The sequence below is a fragment of the Antedon bifida genome, chromosome 5 (assembly GCF_963402885.1).
Source record: "Antedon bifida chromosome 5, ecAntBifi1.1, whole genome shotgun sequence".
NCBI lineage: Eukaryota > Metazoa > Echinodermata > Crinoidea > Comatulida > Antedonidae > Antedon > Antedon bifida.
In genome coordinates, this window is record NC_136230.1 from 14,554,013 (window position 1) to 14,567,778 (window position 13,766).

The following is a 13,766-nucleotide window of genomic DNA, read 5'->3' on the forward strand; positions in this document are numbered from 1 at the left end:
TAGTAACAATAACAGAAAGGTAGATAGGTATTTTAATAATTTTTAAATTAAAAAATGTAAAAAAAAAATGAATAAATGTTTATACATACATTATAAAAGTAATAAAATAACTACTATTTTAGTATTGCATACACAAGTACAGAATATCAGAAATAAATGAATTATGTGTCTAAATATGGCATTATTAGGCTAATTTGCTTTGAGAAAAACATTAATGCCATTGGCCTATACAAAAATCCAATGGAATTAGACAAAATAGTTACATACAATTAATACTAATATTGGTAGGCATAAAATAATAGTGTATATAAACTTTCCTTAAATATAAACAGTATAGGGCCTTACCAATTTATTTAATACATAAAATATGAACTATATTACCACAAAATAAATATAAATGAATTTATAAGGACATGATGATTATCAAAAATAGTCAATATAATTTAATATTATGTTCATATTATTATAATTATTATATCATAAAGATTTTCAAAAACATAGTTTGGTAACATTTAGTTTCTGTTAGATATCAGACCTTTAATATTTGGAAATAACCTATAATAACTATAAAACATTCTTCTTTTCAACGCAGTATGCATATGTAGATACAGTACACCTATATTGTAAGAACACAATTTCAATAATTTCTTTGTTAGTTATCAACCTAGGGGTTAAGTTATTAGGAAAACATTGGTTTATTTTTTATATAAATTATATGTACAGAAATTCGTTTTTCTAGCCTCAGATCATTCCTGAAGTTAGACATAAATCACCCAAATTTGTATTAAGTAATGGATATTAGATGAAGTACAGTACAAATACATGTTTCAGGAGGATACTTTATGTTAAAGGATGATAATTAGTTTAAATTTTACCCCGGTGAAATTTATTCAATTACCAGGTTGAAGTATGGTGGAAGCACTATTATATAGCAGAATAATGTAGAACACAGTCAGTTCTAACAAGGTTAGAGGTGTGCCACAATTTGAGATAAGTGGAAACATGACTTTTTCAATAGTAAACTCATTACCAGCATTATAAATACAATTTTAAAAAGATGAGAATGCAAGTAAATATTAGATTCTTAGTCCTCATTATGCACAATGATTTTCTACTATCACATATTAAAATATAAAACAATCATATAGCCTTTAATGAATTTACATGGAGGTCTATCCAAATAAATTTAAATAAAAGGATCGTAATATGTCTTTGTCTCCAATTCGTGGAAAATAAAGTTAGTATTCCATCATTTCAACAATAAAAAATATTTAAAATATCCTGCCAGTTTGCGTTCAAGAGTACAACCTGCTTAGTTTTTAATACGAGTACTGCTTTCTCTACACATAACTTTTCTGCAAAAAAAAAAAATCTCTGTAATAATTACTTTAATTACTGTAATAATCTAGGCGTAGATTATGTTGACCGGGCCAGTGACAGGACGATCGACTGTACTACCATAAGTCCTCTAGGTGGATACAATTTATTTCTTGCCTACAAAGTGTACAGTAGTATGCTAATTAGGTAGTTGGAGTAGTTTGGAGAGATACATCTATTTATAAGAGAGTACTGTATATATCAAACTATCTGTGTTGGCCACCTTTGTATTTTTAGATATAATACCAATAGGTACCATGTATTGGGATGCAATTTAACAGTTATGAATAAAAAGCTGTGAAATATAAAATTGTTAATTGAAAAAGAAAATTTAGGGTGATCATCCCAGTATTTAAAGTCTAAATTTGATACAACAATAGGCATAAACGATTTTTAAATTAACATGTATAAAAGCAAATTGAAAGCCCTACGTACTCTGTATTTGGAGGAAATAAGCATAAGAGCAAATAAAGTCTTGACCACAGGGTGTAATTCACTATTTTAAATCAGTAGTATGACTGTACTTATGTGTTGGACCATACTGTAATGTGGTCCAAGTTGACGGGCCAGGAATGATGGTAGTACCAGTATACCGTGTACTGTAGTATGTAGTAGTTGGAGTAGTTTGGAGAAATACAGTAGAGATTTACGAGACTTGGTGTGTGATGATTCAGTATGATAATTTGTGCTGTGAAAGACAAAATTGTTGAATTGTGAAGAAAATATTGTAAAATATAACAAGGAAATTATAGTTTTATACTATAGTATAATTAAGGGGTAACCGTATAATATATAATAATAATAATAAATGCAATGGCAATTACTAATATTATGTATACAATATTACAGTTAAATTCATATATTATTTTATTATGATAAGGAAATCTGTTTTAGAATGACAAAAAGCCGTCCCAACCCAGATTTGAACCAAGCTATCAATAAAGCTATAAACAGAATACCATTATTGTAGCCGGACTTGGTAGCGTAGACCTACTCTACTAGGCCTAGTAAGATTAGCTAGAAGGATACAGGTCAACCCGTACCCATGCCAACTCGTACCCAACATTTTGGCTCACTCATACCCTCATGGGCTGGCTCGTACTCATCATGGGCTGTACCTATGTTTAATGCTATTAAAAGTATATTTATATTCATTAAAAAGATTCATTCGGTTGGTATTCCAAATAAAATATAATAGTTAATTATATCTCAACCGTAACAGTATAAATAGTAATGGTAAATAAAATAATCGTTATTTTACTAATATTACTATTACGGTTGAGATATAATTAACTATTATATTTTATATTTATATTACATACGGGTTGGTTTAGGTATGGGTTAGCCGAGGGTACGAGTTGACCAATTATTTGGGTACGAGTTAGCTAAAGTTGGATGGCATGGGTACGGGTTTACCAGCACCCTAGCTACAGTAGAAGAATACGGATACGGGTCAACATGTACCAATTCCAACCCGGGCGTACCCATCATGGATGGGCTAGAATACTACTTACAGGTTAGGTTAGCCTAGCTGGGCTAACCCACCTCACCTCTCACATTTCCTGAAAAATAGGCCGAAAACGCGACCGAAATTACTACTGGAGCCCTAGGCCTACTTAATTTAAAATGAACTCTAGGCTAGGCCTAGCTAGTAGTAGTAGTGATGCGTAGTAGGCTAACACCGCTGGCTCTACGAGACCTTTTAATGCTCATATGAATGATGGCTTTTTTTGGGCGTACCCAATGCGATGGGGCGACTTTGTATTGGGCGACTTTGTATGGGGCGACTTTGCGATGGGGCGACTTTGCGATGGGGCGACTTGACTGGATTCCTGTAGGCCTATGCCTTCTAGGCCAGATTTCCCATTCCCGCAGACCTATAGCCTATGTTCTTCTAGTAAGGCTAGTGGTTGTACCCTGGTCGACTCGTACCATGCCAACTCATACTTAACTTGAGTGTAGTAGGCCTAGCCTCTACGATATTGAGTATGCCCTGCTAAAAAGGTAGATGAGCTACTAAACTAATTACGTAATTCGTATAATCAATAACAATAACTGACTAGAAGGCCAAAAAGCAGAGGAAAACGCCTATCCATTCTTGCATGGCAATACGATAAACCTGCTACTATTCTGGTTGCCGAGTGGATTTTATATTGAATACATTATTATAACGTTACAAATTGTCTCTAGATAGGAACCTAATGACAGCGATATCGTGTATTAAAAGTACTTAATACAGTCAGACAGGTCTCTGGCAGACTGTCGACAGTCTTCCACACTGAGTGTACTAACAGCTACAGAATCGGGTGGTTAGTTACATTGAAAACCTCATCCAAAGGATGCGATGTAAATCCACTTAACAATTTGTTGAATAGCAAGAGGAGGCATGGGCCTGCTAATTCACTTGCAATTGTTTGTCTTCTTTTAACAATATTTCGATGACAAAGTAACAGTTACTGTAGTCAGAGTGACAATAGTTATAAGAATTATTGTTTCAGATTTGTAATAATTACGTCAAGTATATCCTCTTCTCTGGTAGCCATGTCAACCACTTGACTTAGCTATTGGGCATGGCAAAGTGCCCTGATATTTGCACGTTAAATCGCCTATGACACCAACACAAGCATAAAACAACTATATTCTACAAATAAACATGATCAGAAATAGACAATGTAGTCGCTATATATAGCAATTTCATTATGTAACTGCTGTGTTCAGTGTTATGTTATTTACGTACATTATACAGCAACACCTTCCCCGTAATCATGTTTACGATAATATGTAAAATTAATTCTAAACATCAGAGATGTTATCTATCGGGTTGCCAGTTATATTATAGTAAAAACAAATAATACTAGAATATAAAAAGTACATAATGAAAAAAGAAAACCTGGATAACCCCATTTCGTTAACGTCTGAACTATACTAACTTTAGATAAATTGAGCTCATCAGTCACACATTGTAGTGATTTTGGATTTGGCACAAGATTATTTAGCAAATCAAAACTGAATACATTCCGATTATCAGGAATCTTAAATAAACAATGGGAGGAAGACGTAAACTTACTGTGAGTTCTTTGCATTTAAATTATTATAGTATGAGGCTAATTAGACCTGTTTCAGATAACAGTTTAGCGGATTTTGTTTCTCAGGCTCACTCTGCAAACGCAAAATTTTCTTTTAATTAAAAGCTCACATAAACGGGCAATGAAATCGTTAATAAAAACATAATCTTATACAGTATATTTATATTAGTTATTTATTTATTTTTTCTCGCTTTACTTGGTTTCGTCAATAGGCCTATTCGTTAATATTATTTAAAACATACTTAAAAAGGGTTACTATCAAAACTCTCAGATCAACCGGCGGACGCTTTAAATAATGTTGCTGATGACTTCTGACGTGAATGTGTCGTAAATTAGAAGATTTTTTTAAATATTTTAAATTTAAAAAAAAAGAGGGGTATAAAAATCAATTTGCATGATTGATTTCTGTAATATAAATTCTGTAAAAGCGTTGTTTCCAGTTTTCATTGTTGAGGCCGACAGATCGAGTATGATTTATACAGGCCAGGATTTTACAAATATGTAAAATGACAAGAATTTACTCATGGTTGTATGGTGGCGCCTTTCCACGTATCATTTGATCGCATCCCATCCTATTACTATAATTGAAACCGAATTGAAACATTTTAACAAGCTTTTTATGATGGCCACACTCATCGTCAGATCTATGTATAATAATGAGAAATTATGTTGTTGTGATGTCGGGAGTGGGTGTTAGGTGTGGCGGCGTTCATTCGAGGGAGGCATTTGTTGGTAACATTAATTTTATAATAAAATAAATTCCCCTAGATATGAGTACAACATTGTATTTTGTATTATCGGAGTTATTATAAGGAGTGATAACAGAAAATAATTGTATGAAAATACTTGGTAAATAAATTGTAGATATAGCAGTCAATGAATTATTCAACAAATATAATTGATAATAAGTGTATAAATATATGTGGCGGGGCGTTTATTGGAGGGTGGAGGTTGTATATTTCAAAGATGTTTTATGAGGAAGAGGGCGTTTATTGAAATAAATGCGGTATTGGTATAATCTATACATCAAATTCCAAATAATGACAATCACTAGTGGGCCATTTCGGCATAAGGAATACGTTTTAAACGGCTTGCAACATGGGTCAAAGTATCTCGGGTCTCAACGGCGATACACATGCAAATAGCGCGCAACCTGTTCAAACCTAACATCAACTCAACAACTCGGCTACCGTTCGGCTATATCGAGATTTTAAATGATTTCAAATACATCTATGATTATGGCTATAATCAGTTCTCCCGATGTAGGCATTATGTAATTTTTACCTTGTTTATGATATTTAAAATTGTATATACTGCTTTTACAATTTCCCCCGCAATATAATTCGATGATGTTTTAATATAATTAGCTTGTTGATCGTTTTTTTGCACAAACAAAAATGTGATGTGACCATATATGGTCATGATGATGTCATAGAACATATTTGGGCACATCATACTTTTTTGTCAAAATAATTTTATAGTGTATAGACAGAGCTTTAAATGTTACGCGTGGCCGTAAAAAAAGCAAAACAAACATTGGAGGGGAGAAAAAACTCGGAAGTCGCAAAATATTATTAGTGAAACGCGTAATAACATTGCAGTAATAATTATTACTAAAGCGTAATTAATTCAGCAATCATCATATTATTCCATTTGGCATAATACGTACTGTAAAATGACTAGAATGTTCTCATAGAGGTATCGTGGCGCCTTTCCACTTAGGCCTATCATTTTATCGCATCCCTATACTATTGAAACCGAATTGAATCATTTAAAAAGCTTTTTATGATGGTCACAAAATGACAAGATACATTAAAGGAACGCTCATCATCAGATCTATGTGTAGTAATGAAAAAATATACAAACAATGATGTTGTTGTGATTTCATGGTGGGTGTTAGGTGTGGCGGCGTTCATTCGAGGGAGGCGTTTGTTGGTAACATTTTATAATAAAATCAATTCCCCTAGATATGAACAAGTACAACACCGTATTTGATATTATCAAGAAGTGATAACAGTAAACAACACCCGTGTGGAGCCGTGAAATGTGCAAAAAGTCACATTTGTGCAAACAACCACATTTGTGCAAACATTTTACCTTCAAATGTGCAAACAACCACATTTGTGCAAACATTTTACCTTCAAATGTGCAAATCTGTAACAATTCATAATCCGCATAGTGCAAACATCACGCCGTTAAATGTAAAATCGTTTTGACGTTAAATGTACAAAAGGCATTCTACAAATGTGCAAAGCATTTCTTCAACCAAACTCCTAATCCATTTCATATTTTTGGTTCGTAGGTCTTTCAGAGTAGAAATAACAATAGGAAAAAGAGTATAAAAAATTTAAATATTATAAAAACTAATTATACTGTTGTATTTTATTATAATCAAAGGCTCTAAACAGCCTCGACTAAATTCAAGTCGGCCCCAAGTCAACTCGGCCTCAAGTCAACTCGGCCTCACGTCAACTCGGCCACAATAAAGTATGGAACGCAAAAAAATAGTGTTTATATTTCAATTATACCACATAGTTACGTTCAGTACTGAAATATTTTAGGATTTAAAAGAATAAACTATATATGTGACGAAGATGAAACCGTGACGGATATGATGAACCTGAAAAATCATGTGACGGAAATGATTTTAAGACTTGATTTGAATATGGTTATTGACCATAGTCACATAGATATACAATGTTATAACATGATAAAGATATACAAAGCAAAATTTACAACAAAAAAGCCCCTGGCAATAGCAAAAAGTCAAATCCGTCACTGTGGCCGTCATCTCCGTCACATCTCCGTTACAAAGAAAATTGGGAAATTTGACGGAGATGACCGTGACGGAGATGATGTATTTAGCATGGGACAGGACAGGATCACCCCGTAGGCATGTCTGACAGCGGAGACGGAGTACATACTGCTAGATCCATGAATAAATTGTACTTCCAGTTGAAAAAAAACCAGAAATTATAATTATTTAATGAGTTCTATACCGTTCGGATATGACGTTCAATAAAGGTACGCAACTGTAATTTTTATAAAACCTTCACTGTAAAAACTGGCGCCGTATTTTAACACGTTGTGATGTTTAATTATCAACGGTAGGTGTTAAAATAGCATATTATTAACACTCGGTGTGTTATCAGTGCCGTTAACTTTTAACACCATGGTGTTTATAACGATCATTGTATTTCAAAATAAAGTTTTACATGGGAAATAATACATAGGCCTATGCTATGATAGGCCTTATTAATTTTTGTGATTTAAAAACATTGGTAAACCTATGAATATGAATTTCAGAGCTACGAATATCTAAGATTTTTTTCCTGTTTTACTCCGTGAAAATATTTATTAACGCATGACGTTTAAAGTACTCGTTGAAGTTTCTCACTGTTTAACGCATAGCGCTTGCAGATAAGTCACATGATCACGCGGCGCGCGAATCGAGCGAGAGAGGCCGGCTGCTCTAGAGATCAAAGATACTATAGCGCCACTTCGTGGCGCTATACTATAGCGCCACTTCGTGGCGCAAGATATGGAAGTCCTATCTCTTATACACTGCGCATGAGTGAAATTCCATGGGCAGCCATTCCGGCAAGCAAGTTACGCGATCACATACCCCGGAAGTGTATAAGAAACCATTGAACCACATCCACGTGTGACGTGTTGGGTGTTTGTTCGGGACGTTTTCTCGTGTTGTATCGGGTAAATTGTAGTGGTAAGTTTTTAGAATATATATTTTTTTGTTAGTAAACATTAACAAAATTATTAAATTGTTGGATAAAGGTAGTTTAGGCGGGCGTTTCTGTGCAATCCGATCTAGGGCCTAGATAGTAGTAGGCGTAGGCCTAGGCATATTTTAATGCCGAACTAGGCCTATAATATTATACAAAAAAAGTCTGGGAGGATGAATGATATTGGCGCCTTGAAGATGGATCAAACAAGGCTTGGATGGATGGATGGAATAATCATAAGATTAAGAAAAAAGCTAAAAGCTGTTCGGGAATTTTTAGAATTAGGCGTTTTATTAATACAGTAATAACATTAACAGAAATAATTAAATGTAATGAAATAAAAAATTGTTATAGGGGCCTAAAAAACAATAAAAGCATAGGTAGGCCTACTAACTATTCTAAACCAAAACATTGATGATGATATTGGTTTTTTTTAAAATAATAATTATAAATATAAATTATAATTATAAATTTGATCCCCATATTTATTTTGTTCTTCATATTTATTTAAAAAATATTTAGTTAATGTAAACATTTTTGAATACTCACTACTCCTTAATTATTATTATTTGTATTGCCATATTTCTGAACTGAACTATCTAGGTTTTCACACATTTTATTACAAATAGTATATTGACTTTTGTTTTGAATTTAAAAATATATACTGTAGTATTTTAAAATACTATAATAAGTAATCAAATGATTATGTAACAGTTCAAAAATTGACTATTAATTTAATATATTTTTCCCTATTTCAGAAAGATATAAGAAAGTCTGTCATCATACTGTGTTACTATTGAGAAGATGGATGATTGAGTGCACAGTGACATTTTAGACAAGAATTAAATACAAAGGCCAGAACTGATGGACAATTAATATATATTAGTAATAATAATTTATAGTTTTGATTGTTGAAAAGGAGCAGTAGGCCTATGTGATTACAAATAAAATCACTATTTTCACACACCCCATGGATCACTTTAAAGTGAAAGGAAATAATCAGTATTAGTAATATGAGAATTGGCTTCTTTTGTAATACATTAAGAAATCAAAATAATTATAGAATTTTCCTTGTATTTAAGAAGGCTAAACCATACATTCGTAATTGATTGAGTGTATTTTTATTCCATATCATTATTTAATTGTGTATAAACAACTTTGAAGTTAGAATTTTTCAGTCTTTTTATTGCATTCTAATCCCGTCCGTAATATTGAAAGTTGAGCTAATAAAAGTGGGTTTCCCCACAAAACAACAAATTATGATTATGAATTTTTTAAAATAATATTTAATACTTTTACTTTTTTGACAACTATATAATTTCTTTAATTCATTAAATATTTCTATGAATAAAAAAAATGTAACAATTGTTTTTGTATCTTGTAATGTATGTACAGTACTATACTACAGTTGTGGCAGATCGTTGTAAAATTCCCCTTACATTACAATGAAATAACTTTGTAGGCCTGAAGCACACAAAATAGAGAGGGTCCAAACAGGGAAAAGAACACGTCCCCCACCATTAATTTAAAAAATAAATAAATAAAAATACAGTTGTGGACAATATATTTGGCAATTATTACAATTCATCTCCAAAAAATGCTTCTCTCGCACATAAACTGTGCCATCGTCCCAGCCTAGGCCAAACGCGGCCGATCTTGGGCGTGAAGTGGGTCGCATCGCTCTGCACCCCGCGACACCATTTATAACTATGCCTCAACCGACTGCCTACAAAATTCGGCCTCCATGCAGTCAGTGTTTATTCTGTAGCCGTTTGAGATTGGACAGTGATATACGCATATGTAAGTGTAATAACAAATGGAGTAACTTTATATAATCGAATTTTATATAAATGTTCTTTCATTTTGACGCAAAAGATAAAATAAAGTCGTACTGTTTATCGCGAAGATGTAAACCCTATTTGTTTACATTGATTTCGGTGTTGTGCCACATTGCCTTCTGGGTAATCCGCTTGCCGGAATGGCTGCCCATGCAATTATCATTTTTCGAGCGTCAGTTCCATATCTTGCGCCACTACGTGGCGCTATACGAGCGCCACTACGTGGCGCTATACGATCTTTGCTAGAGATTCAGGCGCCATTATTTTCCCTTGGCGAGCGAGAGATAATCGGAGAAGATCACAATCATATCAATCTTCTTTCATCGTATAGGTAATTGTTATCTGTATTTTGAACTACTGATAGTTGTATCATGTTTTGGTCGTAGTTAGAAGTGAAGGATATTTGTCATTATGGCCTATCTAGGATCTCCTATTATTTAACTGTAAATAAATAGATTAGGATAGGCCTGATGGACCAGTGCGTTCGCCTACTTTCTTACAAACCGCCGGCCGCCGCGCGCGCCTTTTGGCGCATGTCCTCGATCTCACCAAGTTTATGGTCCGGTCGCAGTTGAATAGTCGGGCATTAGAACTGGGCCTAGGCCTGGTATAGGTACTAGGCTAGTGTTCAGAAAATCTAGGCTAGGCCTACATATACTAGGCTAGCCTAGGCCTAGCCTATATAGGCCTACTACTAGGCCTAGGCCCTAGCCTAGTAGGCCTATATAGGCTATAGAATAGGCACTAGGCCTAGGCTAGGCCTATAATATTTAGTATAAACTATAACTATACTATAGTAGGCCTAGGCCCTAGTACATAGTCTAGGCATAGCTAGCTACTACTCTCTCTCTAGTACTAGCCGGCCTAGCTAGGCGTATAGTAGGCCTAGAGCCTATAGGCCTACACTAGGCTACTACTAGGCCTAGGCCCTCTTTATTTTTAGTAGGGCCTACTTCATTTTAGGCCTAGCCTAGGCCTACCTACTTATTATTATGCTTACCTACCTACAGTATTACAATATATGGTGCAAAGAGGGCTATTTATTATGGCCATTTGTTTGATTAAACACTGATACTAAACCATGAAAGCTAAAGAAAAAAAACAAACATCCAAAGAAGATTTACTATATTACAGACTATAAAAGTTTACTTGTATTTTATTTTAAAGCTTTATATGTGTCTTTGCTTTAGCACTGATCCTGAAAGTGGAAATATTCTACTTCAAGAGGAATTTGAAGAAAGAGTGAAACAGTTGACAATGGAATGGAATAGCACAAGATCTAAACCAAAACTTAGAATATTAATGGCTGATACACGTGCCAATAGAAGAGAGATCATTGGAAAAGGAATGCCAGTTAGTGATGTTGTAAAAACCTTTCCAGTTTTTAAAGATGGCTCTTATGTGAGTAAATTGAATACTTGATTTATATTTTTATATTAATAATATTTACAAAATTATTTAAATGGGCATAATCAGCTTGATTGTAAGAATTACACAAGTTCTTAAATGTGTACATCAATGCACTGTAGGTATCTACCTGTCCAGCTGGTTAATTTACATTTACATAGGCAGATGTATTGTGTGTAGCTATGGTAAATTAATTGAACCGCTCCTCTGGGACACAACTATTTGTGGGATATCCAGGGGTAGTTTTTTTGCAAACAGGTAATACAATAATGATGTCCCTTTAATGAATCCCATGAGTGCATGCCCCCTGAATATCTATAAACAGGGATTCAAATCTATTTAATATTAAACCTAACACTGGCCTTTTTAATCTTGATTGATTAAAATGATTGCATTTATTTACTAACCGGAGTCAACAGAACAATATTAATTTAAGTATGTGCAACTATGCAACAAAATATTGTGCATTCCATCATTGTTTTATGATTTTTGCTATTTTTTTAGATTATGGATGAGTTTTGCTCAATCATTAACCTATCAAACCCATCAGAGGCAAGAGAAATGATAGAAAAAAGAACAAACAACCTGTTCAAGATAGTACGACAGCTTGCTAACATTTCAGAAGAGGTATTGTAGAGTGCTGTTTATTGTTTATGTAATCTAATTGCCCATTGCTATTTAAATCCTCAGTTAGGTTGTGATGGGTGGATTTCTTTAGTGTGAGGATAATTATTCATTTTAAGGAGATTAGCTATGGACAGCTCTCTTTTTTCAGTCTATGCGTTATGAGGAGCTTGTAACACAGCAAAACTTGTTGGCTGATTCGGTCAACATGGGAAGAACTTGTAACTACTCACAGCAGCTTTGAACTCGTAGTAAACGAGTTCAGAGCTGCTAGGAGCATTACCTGAATCGTCCTACGAGGTTCATCGAGCTACGCGAGACTTAGGTTGAACAAATCTTGGATTGATAACTGGTAATCTCTTCTTTTAATTGGTGCTTAATTTGTATTACTTTATTTTATTTTGAGGGAGCTGAGGATGATTCGATTAGACTACTAGACATCCTGGAGAAGAAGGTTGCCGTTGTCAAAGGGAAAGGTACCAGATCCAAGACCGTCATGACAATGTTGGAAGTAGGTGATTAGTTAACATATTGATTATGTATACTTTGATTTTCATTTGAAGGTTAATATTTTAGAAATTAAATTACACCTTTGAAATCAGAAAGTCATTTTATTTAGAGGCAACAGACAGATAAATATACTTTTATCAGAAACTTGTTCATAGATACACTGTATAACGATGTGGTTATGAAAGCATGTGGCACAACGGTAAGGATTTGGGCTTCTAATCGAGAGGTCGGGAGTTTGAACCCGAGTTAGTACCACTTGTTTGTGTCCTTGGGCAAGGCACTTTATCTGCAATTGCTTCTCCCCACCCAGGAGTAGTAGTGGGAACCAAATAAAATAACTGAAAATGAAAACAATATACATTTCCTAATATTTCAGGTAGAGGAAATAGACGTATCAGATGATGTTCTGGCTAAGAAGCTTCACGTGAAAGACAAAAGTCCTCTTGCCCTACGCATTGTGTGTATGGACGGCAGTACAAAGATGATATTTATTGTTGGTGAAGGGCAGTTTATAAACTGTCAGAGTGTGAACGCTAAAGATGCATTGATTCAGCTGCTGGGAGCGTACTACATTTTCCATTTGAATTACCCTGCCATTTATGGTCAATTGCTAGGCTTCCTACAACAACAGATACTGGAACAGCCTTATCCCTTTTTCAAGGGCACACTGTTCCAAACATTCTCTACCAAAGTAAAAAATGCAAAGCAATGATCGCATTTACAAGATCTGAAACAGTGACAAAAATGATTGCTTTTTTCAATTTTGTGTTTATTACAGATTCTATTTTACTTTAACACCATGCTGTTTACTTTTTAACACCATTCTGTATATAAACATGTTTTAGCATTAATAAAGTGTTATCCACTCATAAACGTGTATATGTGTTAATTCTTTTAACGCCTGAACGTGTTAATAATTTGGATCTTTAACACTTAAACGTGTTAATAATTTTTACATTAACACTTAAACGTGTTTATTAAGTGTTATCCGAAACGTGTTAATTTTAGCGTTTAAACATTAACACTACTTTTTACAGTGTTGTTTTATTATTTTTTTTTTATTATGTTTTCGACCGATATGTATAAATCTCTTCATTCTCTTGTTTTATTAGCTTTTTTATCTTTTATTGAAAATAATGTGCGGCTAGTTTTATTTCCATGTCTTCGCATGTTTACAACGCACA

At 33.9% G+C, this 13,766-nt stretch overlaps 2 protein-coding genes across 3 annotated transcripts in view; one reads left to right on the top strand and one right to left on the bottom strand.

Annotated features, from left to right (window-relative positions):
- The window catches only part of LOC144843358 (uncharacterized), an 851,823-nt gene that overhangs the window by 491,981 nt on the left and 346,076 nt on the right, over positions 1 to 13,766 (bottom strand). The gene's annotated exons all lie outside the window — the stretch shown is intronic.
- LOC144842682 (uncharacterized) lies at positions 9,725 to 13,419 on the top strand. Of its 2 annotated transcripts, none has more exons than XM_078699207.1 (5): positions 9,725 to 10,372; positions 11,232 to 11,442; positions 11,953 to 12,075; positions 12,479 to 12,583; positions 12,959 to 13,419. In XM_078699207.1, exons 1-5 carry the CDS (start codon positions 10,182 to 10,184, stop codon positions 13,292 to 13,294), a joined length of 966 nt encoding a protein of 321 aa, XP_078555333.1. In that variant the 5' UTR covers positions 9,725 to 10,181; the 3' UTR covers positions 13,295 to 13,419. The 2 variants fall into 2 exon arrangements, with proteins under 2 accessions (XP_078555333.1, XP_078555334.1); XM_078699208.1 differs by having other exon boundaries at positions 12,479 to 12,587; positions 12,959 to 13,112.